At 28.7% G+C, this 17,606-nt stretch overlaps 1 protein-coding gene across 1 annotated transcript in view; it reads right to left on the bottom strand.

Annotated features, from left to right (window-relative positions):
• LOC105172154 (pullulanase 1, chloroplastic) overlaps positions 68 to 17,606 on the bottom strand; it is a 22,923-nt gene continuing 5,384 nt past the window's right edge. Inside the window, exons 10-28 of the mRNA XM_011093500.2 lie at positions 16,472 to 16,562; positions 16,265 to 16,358; positions 16,053 to 16,148; positions 15,430 to 15,570; positions 14,829 to 14,879; positions 13,860 to 13,930; positions 13,611 to 13,703; positions 12,672 to 12,762; positions 12,478 to 12,549; positions 6,428 to 6,484; positions 5,478 to 5,546; positions 5,279 to 5,335; positions 5,118 to 5,192; positions 1,898 to 1,986; positions 1,612 to 1,689; positions 1,371 to 1,509; positions 896 to 1,005; positions 709 to 808; positions 68 to 432 (exon numbers count right to left, since the gene is read on the bottom strand). Coding sequence (XP_011091802.1) covers positions 322 to 432; positions 709 to 808; positions 896 to 1,005; positions 1,371 to 1,509; positions 1,612 to 1,689; positions 1,898 to 1,986; positions 5,118 to 5,192; positions 5,279 to 5,335; positions 5,478 to 5,546; positions 6,428 to 6,484; positions 12,478 to 12,549; positions 12,672 to 12,762; positions 13,611 to 13,703; positions 13,860 to 13,930; positions 14,829 to 14,879; positions 15,430 to 15,570; positions 16,053 to 16,148; positions 16,265 to 16,358; positions 16,472 to 16,562 — 1,685 coding nt within the window. The 3' untranslated portion in view covers positions 68 to 321. The remainder of the gene's footprint in view (positions 433 to 708; positions 809 to 895; positions 1,006 to 1,370; positions 1,510 to 1,611; positions 1,690 to 1,897; positions 1,987 to 5,117; positions 5,193 to 5,278; positions 5,336 to 5,477; positions 5,547 to 6,427; positions 6,485 to 12,477; positions 12,550 to 12,671; positions 12,763 to 13,610; positions 13,704 to 13,859; positions 13,931 to 14,828; positions 14,880 to 15,429; positions 15,571 to 16,052; positions 16,149 to 16,264; positions 16,359 to 16,471; positions 16,563 to 17,606) is intronic.

Here is a 17,606-nt window from a genome sequence, read left to right as displayed (position 1 = left end):
TTTTTTTTGTATTAGCATAGATAAGCAATTATAATCATAAATAATGGAGAATTACATATTGTGTACATGAACACAATAATAGTTGTGTTTATTTATGAAAAAAGGTCTGCAACTATACAATTTGGACAGAGTGGCTGAGGAACCATAAATCTTCCACAAGCCAACATCAGATTACTGCTAGTTGGTTGAATCAAAACCAAGTAAATACATATAATATATCATGGATAGTGTAGGGTCTGGAATCCTCTCAAGTTACTGATATATCTTCCCTAACAAAGATAAAGTCAAACTCCATCGATATTGCAAAGATAACATAATGTCTCAAGAAACTCGAGCTTCAACAAAAACAGAAGTTGTTCTTGAGGGTATTGTGAACGAACCAGCGGACGAGTCATATGTCGAGTTCTTGACAATGTGGTCGGTTGAATGCATCTGGACGCAAAGTCAAACAAAGATGTGAGGGGTGTGAGCTTGTTAGTAACTTTTTAATACAGGTTCTGAAGCAATACAACATTAGAAGGAATTTTTTTTCACATAGTTCACAGATAAACTGCTCTTTAATTAGTCCACGATCACTCAAGTTTCTCTTACAACATCATACAGATTACCAATAGACCATTCTCGATAAAATAATTTCAAGTCGAAGAAACACAACAATCACGTCAAACACCCATCAATACAAGTCAGATTGAGGGGGTAAAGAAGAACCTGTAGTGGGTGCAATTGTAGATCTTTTCCCCTCAAAGAGGGGCTGCTGAACGTTATACCAGTTGGGCACACATTGATTAGTACAACGATGTAGGAGTAGCTGAGAGCACAAAACACATACAACTATTAGTTTCACATAATTGCCATCAGGGCAATGGAAATTGTACAGAAACTAATTGTTACTAACATGGGATCCAGCTGAGAAAGTCCTGGAACTCCATCATGGCCATCTTCGATGCTCATGACAATCACTCCGGGGACCCATGATGGACCGGTATTATGGAACCGTACTCGTTCCTAGGTGAAGGTGTGAAATTTAATAACGATTCTTTTAAAAAGGTTTCATTACAACCAAGAACCTATAATTTTATAACCCTCTTGAATGATTTATAATTTATAACCATCTCTTTAGGTGTCAAGTTTTTATAGAAAAAAAGCTGCGGCACCCCAAGCAGAAAACAACTTCTTCCTGGACTGAATAAAACTAAATGCTTCAAGTCCTTTCCATTTCAGCAACGTGGGCTGAAAGAACCCTAACCAAGCCATACAAATTTCTCGATGATGATATATATTTTTTTTAAAATAAAGATGGCGATCAGTAACAGATTCTAATGCTTGCATCCTTTTATTCAGAAAGGAAATGCATAAACATCTCTTCTAACCTTAATTGCTTTCGCTGTGTCCAAACGGAAAAGTGGTGAAGAGTATCTGATACTAATAAAGATAGAGAAGTTTTCAAGTGCTGCAAGAATGTGACTCCTCTGAGGCTTAAAGGCTGGATCTGCCAATCTGGTTTTCATTCTGGAGATAAGAGGGAGAGGAACATGACCATGTAATCTAATAAAAGAACTTGATCCAATGAAAATAGTTAACTTCCACTAGGATTAAGGAAATTATGCTTACAGCGGCCAATTTCGCTCATTCTTTTCTTTCGGAGGAAGACCAACTCCCCAATTATTAGAGTTGTAGCTGAAGTCTAACCTGAAGGATGTATAAGAACATAATTATATATATATAGAATCTGCAGGAAGATCTATAGAGTTTCAAAGCATTTGCTGCTAACAGATCTAGAATGTGCCCCATCTTAATTATGAATATATATGCATTTGGAAGTAAAGCAACAAAACCTGATATATATATATATGTATATATATATAATTGAATTTAAAATTTAGATTCGGAGAGATACCTGTTGAACCAATCACCAGAATTATATGAATCACGATCTAATGATTTTGACCGAAGAATCTCGTCACCAGCATGGAAGAAAGGTACTCCCTATGATTAATTAATTAATGACAACGAACAGCACAAAATGTTACAGAGCATAGAATGAGAAGAATTACTTATTTTGATTAAGAAAAATAGCTATATATATATATTTTAAATAATCCAGAATTTGAAGCTTGGAACGTTTTAGATCGGTTAAGATTGGTGAATGCATACATCAACTCATGCACAAATTTTGTATTGATCTTTGTTAGTTTATAACATGATAACTTAGTTGAGTGCTTGATGATGGTTTATGAATAATTATACAGGACGTTGTACATTTTTATTTCATTCTCAACCCCTAGACCTTTCTATATATAGAGAATTAAACAGAAATAACAATAGACAAATTTAATTGCATGCAAACCCTCTATATATAGCTAGGTTGATAATCTAATTACAATTACATGAATCTTATTGTTTGAGAACTACTAATCTCCTTGGTATGTATTTACGTCCGTTCAACACCTAGTTCCCTCCATTGAGGTTCCGCCAAGAAATTGTTGAGCTTTCAATAGTGCCCTTCTGGGAGAGGGAAAGGAACTCGCACCTTTTTTTGACTATTTTTTACAAACAAAAATACTGCTCTTCGAGCTTAACTGAAGCCCTTTCAGTACCCTAGGGGTTAATTGTAACTCATTAATTAACTAGTAAAATGTATATATGCTGCCCATGCATTCATTTTGCAAGTGATTTTATCTAAAATTCATAAGTGTATTTAATATTTTAATACTATTAAGTGTACGTTATTAATATATTTTGGTGAGATAATTCCATATTCATATAAAAATATAAATACATTAAAAGTACATATCTCATATCATACTTTGCTAATATTTAAAGTTTTCTTAATAAAATTAAGGAACATGATTGCATATAATTAGATCATAAATCAATTTAATAAAATTCAAAATATAGAATAAATTAATTTACATAATGATTCAGATTAGTTTGTACGTACAAAAAGAATTTAGATAATGATTCAGATTGGTTTGTACATAATGTAATATACTAAATATCATATTTACAAGAAATTTTGATCCGTTTGTTTCTATTTGACATTTCATATCCTCATTTTCTACTATTTAAAAATTCGAGTAGCATTTGTTTTATTTAATTTTTGATAGAAATACAACCTTTTCATATTTTCATTATTTCAAACATCCAATAAGCAGATTACTATGAAGTAAGTGGATTCCACCTATTAATTCTTAAAATACTCAATTGAAAATATTAAACTCAAATTAATTTTTAAAAAAAGGACATCTTTTTCGTGTATAAAGATAAACAAATAAAATATAATTTTTATATTTCAGTATATTACTCTCCATTTTCATTTCTATATGAAAAATCACACAAGTAAAATGTTGAAGTTGTCAACAATCAAAGATGTTTCTCCTGTGAACAAGAAAACAAAATTACAATCATAATTTTAGAACCAAGTTGTAACCCAAGTAATTTAAATTTTATCACAAATTAACAGTAAAAATTATATTGTTTTTTTCCATTTATTTTTAGTTTGTGAAAAAGCTTTTCTTTAGTTGACAAAAATATATTCTTTTTGTAATTTGTGCTAATCACTTTTCTTTAGTTCACAAAACAATATATCTTTTTTGTAATTTGTCCTAATCTCCTATTGGTCTATTAATTAAATTGTTATTCCTTGAACTGTAAATGCAATATACCCTTATAAAATAGGAAAAGAAAAGCAAAAGTTATCTAAACATATATCTCCAAATATTTTGTTTTTGCTTAAGTCAATTATATGTATAATTATACATATACATAAGTTCTATGTGTATAATTGTGTATATATAGAAATATTTATTTTCATTTAAAATAATATATTTCATATACCTATAATACACATAATCGTTTAGATATTTTTATATAAAGCATGCAGATGCATGTTTACGACTAATGCACCCGAACTTTGGGGGACGGGAAGAGGAAGTGGGATAGATAGCCTCGTGCTAGTACAAGAAGGGGATTGAGGTGTTGGGATGTAGGGTTGGGGTGGTGGCAATGAAAGGGGATAAAATGGATGTAGAAGAAAATAAGGGTAAATTGCAATCTACCTACCCGTATTATGGAAAATAGGTAAACAACTCCTTTATGAAAAATAAAATAGTAATTTATCTAAATGTTGCAATTTACCCCCATATTTTAAAAAATGAAGCAATTTACCTCATTAGGTGGGGAGGTGAATTGTTTCGTTTTTTAAAACACAAGGGACTAAATTACTATTTTTTTTATAAGCGAATAATTTGTTCATTTTCAATATTATTGGAGGATAAATAACTATTCAGCCAAGAAAATAATAAAAGCAAAGAAAATTGTAAAAAAAGACTAAACTTTAACAATTCTAAAATGTTAAAAGAAAGAAGAAAATAAATACATGTTTTCAAAGTTTTAAAACCTATATAATACTAAAATATTAAATACAACTTGCTTTACGAGGTTTAACAGTAAAATGGTCATTCTATCATTTTAATTTTTAAAGTTATTTAGATCTTTTCTTTTCTTTTTTTCGAAAGAACCACGAGGGTAATATTGATATTTCCACATTGTCATCTAAGGTTAATACAATTATGTCAAATATCAGGAGAATTGGGCCAAACATTAGGGTTCTTTCAACTCTAAGTTATTAAGTTTTAACTATAATAATTCAATAAATTTTCAAAATACATTGATTAAAAAAAATGTTTTGGTCCACTAAATTATCGGAAGATATAGGTGATTTGTATCTATCTACTTATCTATATGTGATCCATTCTCTATGTAGTCAAACGTGGCTGGCTTATAACCAATTTGCCACCCCTAATTGTAACATATGCTTAACAAGTTAGGCTAGTGAGTTTATTGTTTCACAATTGTCTTGGCTATGAAGAAGGAGATTAGTAAATGCATAATTATATTATCCATTCTAATGAAACATTTTATCATCTTAACTAAACAAACGGTAAAATTATCACATCCAAACAATTCCTTATTGCAGTCCAACATTTATCTATCAACCTTTTATTCCATCCTAGTCAACAAACAAGGCGTTAGAGTAAAAACGTGGATGTAAAATGTTGTTCTCCAACATGGAAACATAAAGGTAGTAATTTACATATAGATACATAAATTCGAACCTGGGAAAGTGCTATTATGCTGGTCGCTAAATGGTTCATCCTACACCTTGCGTCCACAGAGATATTTAACGGAGTCTGGACAAATGACAACTAGTGTTAAAATACAGTGTGGGTGCATGAAATACTATTCATTGAATTAATATAATGGTAGAATTAATTACCTTTAAACTCACAATGTCGAACAAGGTTTCATTGTCATGGGCAGAAACATAATTAACCTAATCCCATAAGATTAAAAAATATATAAAATAAAAAAATTGAATTGGTGTGAAGTCAAATAATAGCACGTCTATGAGAATAAAAAACGTTAAGAACTAATAGAAGGTCAATAATGCAATTGCAATAGATGAAAATCCGTACTGTCTCTATGGGGCTTGAAGCATATGCAACAGGTGCTCCATCATGCATTGAAATTTCACATCCTTTAACCTGTTTGGAGACTAGGAGATAATACACCAAATTTTTCCAAGAAATGCAACAGAAAAGTATTGTTGGAAAGGTTTTTAAGTGTGGTAGATGATATGCAAAATAAAGAAAACAAATGGCATGAGCGTGGAGATAAGAGCAAGGATCAAACATAAAGCTTTTTCTTTAGTTGCAAAATGAATAAGTGTGAAAGCCTCTAAGAGCCACATAAATAACATATATATAGCTCTTAGGTGTTTTTTTCTACATATGTTGTGCAAAGAGATCTTTCTTAGGCTAAATGTATCTTCTCAAACAGATCCATCAGATTTTCTATGTACAATAGTAATTTATCATATCATGGAAAACAAAAATAGGGATGTTATATCCATCTCTCTCATTAAATTTAACTCAAATTGTTGAAAGTAACTCCTAATTTATTAGTGGGAATCTCATACTAATATTTACATAAATATTTGAAATTGTTGAGTACTGTTTATGCATTGTGTAAAGAAAAATTATTTCTACGAGTTGGATCATTACATTATTATTTCTTGAGCAGTTAGTTTTATGAGAAGTTTGAACAATTGCTTATGTCAATGATAATGTCATTTAGCAAATGGGAATTTGCATGATTGCCACATATATGAGGAACTACTACCGGAAGAGAGACTTTATTTTCAAAGTTTGATACGTTTTTATTTTTCAATATTCACTTACAAAAATGCAACCTACCAATGGTCTAAAACAGGATGATTGATTCGAATTTGACTGAATTCATATCATATGTTAAAATGTGGAACTTATTTAAAAAAATGGAATAATTAAAGCTAGCTTAAATTTTAATCAATAAAAAATTTGACAAATGACTAAAGTAGTTTATAAGAGCTACATGGTAATGTTACCTCTTGGCCCTCATGGTTTGTTAAAACAAAGTCCTTGAGGTTAGCAGCCATTCCAACCTGTCTTACACGAGAAAATCACGAAAAAAATTAAGAGGTTTGGCAAAGAATGTGAAGCAGAAAACAAACATAAGTAACAAAACTATTACACTCCAAGCCTGCTACCTCGTTGCACACAAGAATTACATAGGCGATCAAGTGCAACCTAGAATTGTCTAAACCAACTGCCATATGGACACGACATGGAATCTTGGCCTATGCATTCTTGTAGTTCTTCATTTTTTCTATTATTGGTCTATGTTTTCTCTCTATATATCTACAAAAATATGAATCACCTAAAAGGTTTTCTCTCTTTTTAATTGGACTTAATTAACCTTTTATATTATTTTTTAAGGATAAAATGTGTAATAATATATTTATTAATTACTTTTCACATTGCACATGTTTAATTACTCTTATTCATTATTTTCACATTATCCACATTATTCCTATTAGTTACTTTCACATTATACTTATTTACTCATCATTTTTTTTTTGTATACTATATTCATAATATAATACACTTACTAAAACAAAAGTACCCCATGATATAACACGAAATGAATAGAAAAAATCATGAAAATTGAAAGAATTTATAATTAGTCAGATAATTTGACATATTAAAATATATTGGTTAGATGACAAATGAAAAACAATTAAATGAATTGTCATGTAAAGCACGCATTTTGAGAAGTAACATATGTTAATGAGAATCAATTATCATGTAAAATGAATACTTTGTAGCAAGATAGACTAAAATATAATTTGATTTTTTGAGGTATAATTACTGGGTATGTTGCACGATTTTTTTATCATCTCTAATGTAATAGAACAGAATATCAGTGTACATGATTTGATCTTTACAACAATGTATGATATAGTTCACTCCTTGCAAAGAAATATCAAAAAGTGTAAATGCTGCACCAAAACCATTACCACACATATCCCTTTTTTGGGGAAAAAAATGGGCATGCAATCATAGATAAATATTATTGTCTATATCTATGTATGTCATAAAAGTATGAATCATTTGTCATGTTTTACGTTTTGTCCTTTTCTGTGACACCAATTCTATGATTTTGATATAATAGTATTTTATAAATATGTGTATAAATAAGTAACTTTGTAATAGTTGTTAATTATTTACATAGTTCAATTGAGATAAATTCTAACAAAAATAAATTATAATAACTAATTATATAAAGCTAGTTAAAAGTTTTAATACTAACTAGAAAAAATATATATGCTATATAATTAGGAGAAGATACGATTTAAAAACTTAAAAAAACATCTCTTTGAAGCAATCCACGGGACAATTTACCATTAATTTATGTAAGTTAAATTTTATAATAGATATTATAAAAATATGAGTGACTTGGTATGTTTTGATAACTAAAATAATAAAAATTGCATAGAAAATATAATTTTATGTGTCAATAAATATTCCAAAATACCTAATTAATAGTATACTACAACAAATTCAACGAAATAAACTTCAATTAGAAATAAGGACATTAAATAAATTTATGTTAAAATCAGTTATATATTTATGAAAAACAAACTTAGTAAGACTTATTTCATAACATGGTCTATTATAAAAATTCTACTAATCATTTTCAATAATAAGTAATTTAATTTCTGTATGCTTAACTTTTAATTGGACTCTAACTTAATTAGTCAATGATTTTTATGCTTATTCTATTTAATTCATTTCATAATATGTTATTTGTTAATTTAAACTGTTTTCCATCAATATGATGAATAAAATATAAAATAAAGAGATTATTACAAGAAAATTACATTATAAACAACTTTATTGATAGTAAGTGCAAGAGTTAAAAAATAAAATAAAAAAAAAACTAATTTTTTTTTCTTTGCTTGCACAACTAGAAAAAAAAAATAAAAAATCTAATTTCATTCATGAGCAAAATTTAAAGTCTGGATTAGTTTAAATGATAACTTTTTATATACAAACATAGGGATGTAAAACATAAAATAACATTTTATGAGTAAAACAAATATAAGGATTGAAAATTAATATTATAGAGAGAAATAATTGTAAATCTAAAATTTCAATAGAAGGCCAAAGAACAAAAAGATTAGTTATCATTGTTTTCACATGAAATAATTGTGATTTCTCATCACAAATATAGAGATGAAAGATAAGTATCATGGAGAGAATTAATTGTAAAATCTAAAAGTTTATAAGAGGGAAAAATCTAAAACGTAAAATAGTACATACCTTCTTATAAAAAATTGGAGATATAGGTCTAGTGATACATAGGAGAAGATTCAAGAGAACTATTAATTAAGTGAATTTTTTTAAATGAAATTAATCATTTGATTATAATGTTATCAACTGGCATTTGAATTTTTAATTTGAAAGTCCTTTCAATCGTCATTTAATCACAAATAATTTTCATTTTAAATATAACACAAATTTGTACATACAAGATATTTATTTATATATGTACCACAATCCTTATGAAATATTCAAAAGTTTCTTGAAACAGTTTTTTCTAATACCTATTAACATAATAATTAGCATGTACTAAACAATAAAAAAAGAGGGATACTTGGGGTTCCTTTTAATAATAATATAGTTTAAATGTAATACCATGTGTCTTTTCTATGTTCTAAATTCTTTTATCAAAATTGGCAATGTGTTTTCTTTATAGTAACATTTTCATTTTAATTAGAACATATTAAAAAGATGAAAGATCTAAAATTTAAAAGTGAAAGAGAAAAGCAAACATTTATTTTAATTATTTGTTTCTATGATGTGATTATCAAGGTAAAGTAACATTCATTGACAATACAAACAAATATTTGAAGCCAACATTAAACTACAATTAAAAAGTACCAAGTCAAAAAAAAAATAAAGATATTTGTTCTATTTTGATATATATTGTAATAAATATGACGCACATACTTCAATTTTCAAATGCATTACTTCTCTATATAAAAAAAATCAATCACTATATATTTTTATTTATTAATCTTAGTTATTATATATACTAGAAATATTGACATACATATAATGTGTGTGTGTGTGTGTCTTTTTGTGTACATTTGTTGTGTGTATAATTATCTTGACCCCAATTTATTTATATGAATTGAGATTTACTTATAGTAAAACACATGTATTGTAAGTAGAAAAATATGACATAATAATTAAAATGGAGAAAAATTATTTTATTTTTTAACTGTATGCTTTTACATCGTAACAATAACATTTATTATTTATAATGCACCTAGGAAATTTAATTAATATATTTTTATTTATACTATTATTATAAATATTACATAAGAAATCCTTTTATATTCCAAACTCTACAAATTTTGGTCATACGTGTTTCTTCTTATCATAAATTTTTCAATATTTTGAATTTTCAAATAAAACTAAAATCATATAAAACTCGACCAAAAGCTTTCTAACCATAGGTTATAAGCATATAGAAAACAATTTTATGAGAAAGTTGTGCTCGAGTTAAAATATAGTGACCTATAAAACAACATACTTTTACTTTTTTTTTTAATTTTCTCATGAATACTATTTATATTATAATTCTAGAGAAAAAAAGAAAGACATCTTTACATTAAAAAGAAATGGAAAAAGCTGATACCGGGACCTTCATACTAAACAGAGATTAAATATTGATAAAATAAACATAATATAAATAAAAGAGAAAGTTCTATCTAACTTGTAATGCGCTAATTAATACATGATTGTTACCTAATTTATTTTTTACAATGATGGAAACCCTTTTAGATTCTAATTTATTTTAAATATTCATTATATTTCTTATAATACATTTATTTGCTTAAATAAAATATATAATCATAATAATATAGAGTTAAAATTAATAACAATTTAGTATTCTTTTTTAACTTTTTCATCAATTATAATATCAATATTATAACTGTAGTTAAAAAAACAAAGAAAGATGTATGGATCACAAATTATGCAAAAAGAGTAGGAGCTCTCATGCTAAATGAAGACAAGTAACAATAAGATAAACAAAATAATTAAGATTACAAATTAGAGGCAAAATCATTTTGATATATAAATTTCCTTTGATCTCAAATTGTATTGATATATGGATTTTAAAATTTGTTAATTGATACTATAAATAATGAATTAGTATATATGGGATCAACTACATTTAGTTTTTCATCTCATACTCTTTTTCTATAAATGGATATGCTCTTTTAAAGTCTAATGTAACTGCGAAAATCTATTTGAATTTTCATGACATATTAATTAGATTGAAAGCAAATTTCTTAATAATATAAATTTAAATTAATAAAAAAAAGTTGTTTATGTTCAGGACTATATGTGTTTATGTTTAATAAATTTTCATTACTGTGTGTGCTTATGTTTAAAGAAAATAGAAATTAAAATAGACTTGGATGGGAGCAGTAGCTATGAAACGTATACCAACATGCATGGGATTTTAAAATTAGTATTAATCTAGAGATATTTCTTTAGAAAAATAAAAAGGAGGGAGAATATATAACTATTTGCTTTGTATTTTATAAGTTAATTAATAAGGTGACAACCAGAAAAAAGAAGTTATTACATAAAAAATATTAGGTAAAGTCTTAGTAATAATTTAATAGAATTCTTACACGCACAATTTTAAAAGTCTTAGCCAAATGAAAGTATTTTACGAGAGAGCTCAAATTTATGGTTTTAATAGACCAAAGTTGATTTAGCTAAATGAAATGAAATATAATACAAAAAATTAAAAGAAAAATTAATAGCCAATAGGATTTATTTACAAGGGATCAATGCCAACAGAAAATTTAGAAGAAATATTAATAAGATTACATTAATTAATATCAATTTGACTTTTATGATAAAACTAGGATAATATGTAAATTTATAAAAGTTAGATATCAACATGAAGATATTGAATATTGTGTCACAGATATAGATTAATTTAAAACTTCACAACTGTTTTTTTTTTTTTTTTTTCAAAAGATCATGTTAAAAGCATCATCAAACTATCAACCAAAATATATACATAAAGCATTTTGAACTTTGAATATTAGCCAAAATTTTTAAAAGTAATTTATTTCTCATGACATAAGTTTGTTCAAATTATGAATTATCTAAGAGTATATGGAGTTTGTTAAGTAACTGGCTTCTTTATTACTATCAACTTCACCTTTACAGAGTTTTACTTGAAATATTATATTTAATATTAATTTATACTAAATTTATAAAAAATTACTGAGAATCTAAAAAGTAGCAAAATATTGAAGAAAATACTAATGCACTTTTTGTTTCCGACCTAACGTTTATAGTTTATATTTTACAATTTAAAGTGAAGAAAGAAAATCAAATCAACAACCACAAGAGAAGTTATATTTTTAAAAAGAATCCAAAGTAGGCACAAATAAGGAGATCGTATAAAATAAAACAAAGAAGAATTTTTAGTGCCGTTAATGTCAAACAAAAAGAAAGAACCAAATCAACAATGAACATAAAAAATTAGGTCTTAAAATAGGTTTTAAATATTCATTAAGTTTAAGTTTTTTAAATACTTCATATTGAAATATTTTTTTCATTACTTATATAATAATATGTGAAAAGTTTATCAAGTAATCATAATTTTAGTTAGGTCGTATAATATACTAGTCATTTTTTTTGTAATAAATCATTAGTTATAGAAGAATATTATTTGGGATATGAGATTTTGTTAAAAAAAAGAAAATTAGAAATTAAAAAGTTTAAGCACCGTAAAAATAACATTACGTTGAATAATGAAATAACATATTTCATTACTTTTATTCTTAATTTCTTATAGCAAATAATATTCTTTATCCAACACATGTACCCGTTGCAGTTTTCTAAATAAGTAATTCGAGATTATTTCAAATTATTTATTTTGTTAATTTACTATTCTGTATATCCAGTTCAATATCAATATGAGATATTATTACCTTACTTCTTTAATTAATTACAATATTTTCATAGGATATAATGTTTTTATAGGATAAGATACCTGAATATGATCCTTCAATATAGCCAACATATGGTCGACAGTAGATTTGCTTCCATGGTCATGGTCATTGGGCTAAAGAAATAAAGCAAAAGTAAATTCACTATTAATACAGAAACATCAAAACGTAACTAATAAAAATTTCAAACTAAATTTTTTAATCCAATGAAGGACCAATTGTTGATATAAGTGATTACCTCCAAAGACAAACCTGTCATGAAACCTTGTTGAAGTGGATGTCCAAATGGAGATCCTCCAAGCATTGCATCTCGAATCCGGTCATTGAAGCTAATATCATGTCTCAAATAATTTACCAACTTGAACGAACAAAGTTCAACATCCAATATTTAAAGATTATTGAAGTTAGCCATCTTCTAATTAACAACACTTATACAAGTCAATGTGGGTGTGGCTATGAATTTTCACTTCAATAGAAAAAGAAATGAGCAAAATTTTCTTGATCTTTTCTATTTTTTACTACATATTCTTGAATCTTGATTAAGTTAGCATCAGTTAAAGAATAATTAAAAGACAAGGCCACAAAATATGCCGAATAAAGTAATTTCTGATAGAACTTTTGGCAATTATGTGTATATAATGGAATTACTTCTATGGTAAACATAAGGACAATCTACCTAAATTCTTTAGCTAGAGTTTAGCAAATAAATAAGTACTGGATTACGTTTTCGAAGTATCATAATTGATCTTGAATCTTGATCCATAAGGACAATATACCTGAATTCCTTTGAGTGTAGCAAATAAATAATGATAGGATTACTTTTTTAAAATCTTATAATTGATCTTGATCAACAAAAATGGAAAATACGATCAAGATGTTTCTCCATCTACAAAGTAGACTTTAGTGCATGCACATAAAACTATATGCTATGTTTGGTTGTACATTTCTGTTTTTAATCTCATGAGCGGCTGAAACTTGCCATGGAACTGAGCTTCAGTAAGCTCAAAAGAATTCATAATAATACCCATTCCTATTTTTATCATGATATGTTAGTTGTATACAAGAAGTAATTTCTTCGTATAAAAATATACTGCAGTTTAGTTGTTTGGGAAAAGCTGTTGGTGGAAGAATTTGATTTTATCTTCAAAGAACTTTTGGATGTGGGTGAGAATAGTACCTCCCTATTCCAGTTTCACAAAGGTTGAACTGTGATGCATTTACGCCGCGCCCATTCTTAGCCACTTCTCCAAAATCCCATCCTTCACCATAGCTAAATAAATACAGTATAAAAGTGCCATTAGAACATGAAAAAGGAAATCGAGGAGAAGCTAATTTTAAAAAGACAGTATATTAGGACAAAATAATGATGCAAGTACAAAGAAATAAATGAATACGAAATAATTCCGATTCAATCCTCCCAACATACATATAGATGCCAGAGCCATCTACTCCATCGTTGTGCTTTGATAAACTCTGGAGTGCACTTCTAGCCTTTACCTGAAATTAAGAAGCAAGTCAAAAAAATTCATATCATACTCAAATGCCATTATTTATCACAAACAACCAAATATAAGAAGAAAGAAAATTGTGCCCCTTTCTTTTTCCTTTTTTTTTCTTTTCTCTTTTCTTGACAATCAATTAAAAACAAACAATTCCAATCAAGATAAACTAAGTACTGCATAACGCAATAAGCTGTAAGAAAAAGAGATGCTTGCTTGCTGCATAAATCATATATTTCAGAGGTAGTAAATTTCTCCTTTGAATGGTATAATATATATCATTAATCAACTGAAACGAAGAGATACTACTTGTGGCATAAGTTCAAGTGAGAAGAAGAGAGACTGCTTGAAGCATAAGTTACAAGTTCACAATACTCGAGTTTTCCTTAAGATGGTGTTTGATCCATTTGTCCTTCTAATCCCCATATTTTCTTTCACATAGTTACTTACTCCTTGGTTGCTTGCCTCCTTTGCATTTCCTTGTCTTTATGTCAAGTAAATTAAGAAATTTTCCTTTCAGATAACTTCAATAAATCTTCGTGCAACTTTTCTACTCTTTTGCATAAGTATATAAGTTGACATTGCTTTATCTTCTTTTTTTTCCCATAATCTTTTACTCATTCACCATATCCAGATATCGACGCACTTGTAGGAATTTAAAGACCTCAAGGTTTGCAGGACATATTCCATGTTGCATGGTGAGAAAAACTAGCTTGCTCCTGAACTCGCTTGAAGTATTGAAAGTAATAAATTTTCTAGTCTTCCTCTTTTCAAGAAACTGGTTTTCTTCAGCGAAACTAACTCCTAGAATTTCACTTGAAAATCTCTTGGCCTGAAATGGATATAAGATAAAATTCTTTAACACGAAAAGTATATGATGGAATGCATGTCCATACCATTGTACGTTTCATTATATGACCCATGAGGTCAAAACGAAATCCATCAACCTGCAATACCACCAAATAATTATTAGAAATAATAATATGAAGAAATCATATCAAAACAAATTTTCATAGCCATAAGTGGCCATGTGCATTGTGATTTGTCAATATTTAGTTCCTTTAGGATGCAATTGAGTGAAAGTTAATTAAAAAGGATTGTCTAGCTAGACAAGAATCAAGGCAGAATCCAAAATACTGATGTGGGTATAATATTATGAATTTAAGGGTTTATTCTCAAGGTACATATTGTGAGATATCAGATGCCATAAATCACAAAATAACTAGACTCTGAGTACAAAGGCCAGTCCTTTAGACAGACAAGAAGCTGGAGAATCTGTAACTTTGAAGACTAAAGCAGCTTTGTTACATGGGAGAATCTAAAATTCTGCACAATTGATAAATCTATTAGGAAAATGTTACTAGATTTCTATGGTGTTTCATACAAGTTACTGAAGTAGGAAGCAGAGCAACTAGTGGCAAATGTCATAAGTAGTCTATGTTATTGAGTTTGACCTACCAGAGATAAATGAAGCAAGTGTTCAATTGAAAACGTTACCTTATAATTGACAGCCCAGTGGAGAAGATCATCGATAATCAACCGTTCAACCATAGAATGTTCACTAGCTGTATTGTTTATGCAGGTACTATGCTCAATAAAGCCATCAAGGTTCCTTCTGAGGTAGTAACCTGGAACTATCTGCAATTTATTTGGTGTTACAATTATTTTGAAGTACTAACCATGTACTTTCCTGCTATTCCACAGTTAGATACGTTTTTGGGCAAAACCACCTAAATCTTGTCAATTAGACATTATAAGTTATCAAGTGTGTGTTATAATGTACTTATCCTGACAATGCAAGAAGATAGGGAAGAAATAGCAAACTGATGATAAAAAAGTATTCCAAGGAGAGGGAGAAAAAGGAAGCAAGTTATTACATACATTTTACATCAACATTTGATTGCCTTTAGGTTTTAAAGCATATGGTTTTAATGGATAGCTTAGAGAGAAGGTTCAAGGCAGAAAGTATTCATCATGACTACTCTAAATATATTAAGCAAGAAATTTAAGAATGGATGAGAAAGTATTCATCAAGGCTACTCTAAACAATTACATGATTATGTATGATATTAGAATGTACAGGTAAGTCAGAATAAAAGAATTAAACAATTTCACATGACCTTGTCCAAGACAGAGTAATCATCATGAGGACCACTTGCATGTAAATGATTGTAAACAACATCCAGTACAACACGCAGACCAATGCGATTTAGTGCCTGACATCAAATAAATCATCTTTAGCAAACAATAATAAGGATTATAGGGAAGACCATCTGCATGATCTAGATGAAAATGAAGATAAGACGAATCGCCTAGTAAAGCAAATATATACCTGCACCATCTTCCGAAACTCTATTATGCGGCAAGAACCATTAGGATTGCTTGCATAGCTCCCTTTTGGGACACCCCAGAGAACTGGATTATAGCTTTTCAGACATCATTGAAAAGGATTTCCACGAAAAGGGTGTTAAATAAACTAAATCAGCCAAGAAAAATTTAAACATTGTTACAGGATTTATATTATGAGACAATATCTTACCCCCAGTTATACCCATCTGCATTCTGGATAGCTATGATGCAAGCCTGTTGTTCTTCGGAGTCTGTTGGAAATGATTCGAGCATCTGAAAATCTGGGTGAAGGATTTATATCATTCACATGTAGACCAAGAAACATGGTATGATACTATTTACGGAAAGAATAAGAAGGTATTATGGAAGATTATATGACCATTAAATGGTCAAAATAAAGCCACCAATCATTTAAGTTCACCTAATCATTTCTTGTGTTCTGCGCTGTTTAGCAACATATAAGATAAGACAGAAGAGAAGAAGAACAGATAAGTATATAAGCCAAAAGAGAATAGAAAATAAAACTATGCTGTGAGTTCTTTGGTTTAATTTTCTCATCCCTTTTATGAAGTAGTATTATTAGAAGCTTCTCAGGACTCAGTTGCTTGTTTTACTTTCAAGCTACAACTGATATCTAACCAACACAAGCATAAATTTTGAAGGAACATATATGTCATCTTCCACATAGTTTCATAAATCATCAGGGGACAATCATCTTTCTTCCTCTTTTTTCCCCCATTCGTACAAAGAGTAGCTTAAATTTTAATCAAAGTTATCCACTGGCAAAAGATGCATATTCTCTCAGCCCATGTCATCCTAGCAATTTCATAAATGGATTTGCTGCCATCTCCCCTCATATGGTTCAGGTGCTTGTCCATGGCTTTCTGAGAAGTACTTTGCTATCTTGGAGGGTGAGGGTCACTCAAGCAGGGAAGCATGTGACTCAGATCCTTGACTATCACTAATTGATACTTTCTCACAAATCCCATGAGGAGGTCAAACAGAAGAGAGTTTTATCTAAGAGCTCTTTTAATTGCACGGATGTTGCTGTTAAGTTTGTCCTTGACAGTTAATAGTTCAAAGCCCTGGAATCCCAATTCGATCATCTCAGTCCTGGTGCATACAACTTTGCAACACATGACTTTAATTTGTTTACATGATCCTTCATTAGTGCTCTTATTGCAAAAACTCACAGCTTAAAGAGTTTGAGTAATAAGTACAGCTGTAAGTGCATTAAGCTTATATTGCAGTCACAAACATGTCTACACAAGCAAGAGAAATGATAATTTCTAAGAAGTTGTAGAAGATAAAATGGTTAGGAACAC

This window comes from Sesamum indicum, linkage group LG10 (genome assembly GCF_000512975.1).
Source record: "Sesamum indicum cultivar Zhongzhi No. 13 linkage group LG10, S_indicum_v1.0, whole genome shotgun sequence".
Classification (NCBI taxonomy): Eukaryota; Viridiplantae; Streptophyta; class Magnoliopsida; order Lamiales; family Pedaliaceae; genus Sesamum; species Sesamum indicum.
The sequence above is the reverse complement of the archived record's forward strand: the minus strand, read 5'-3'. Positions and strand labels throughout refer to the sequence as shown.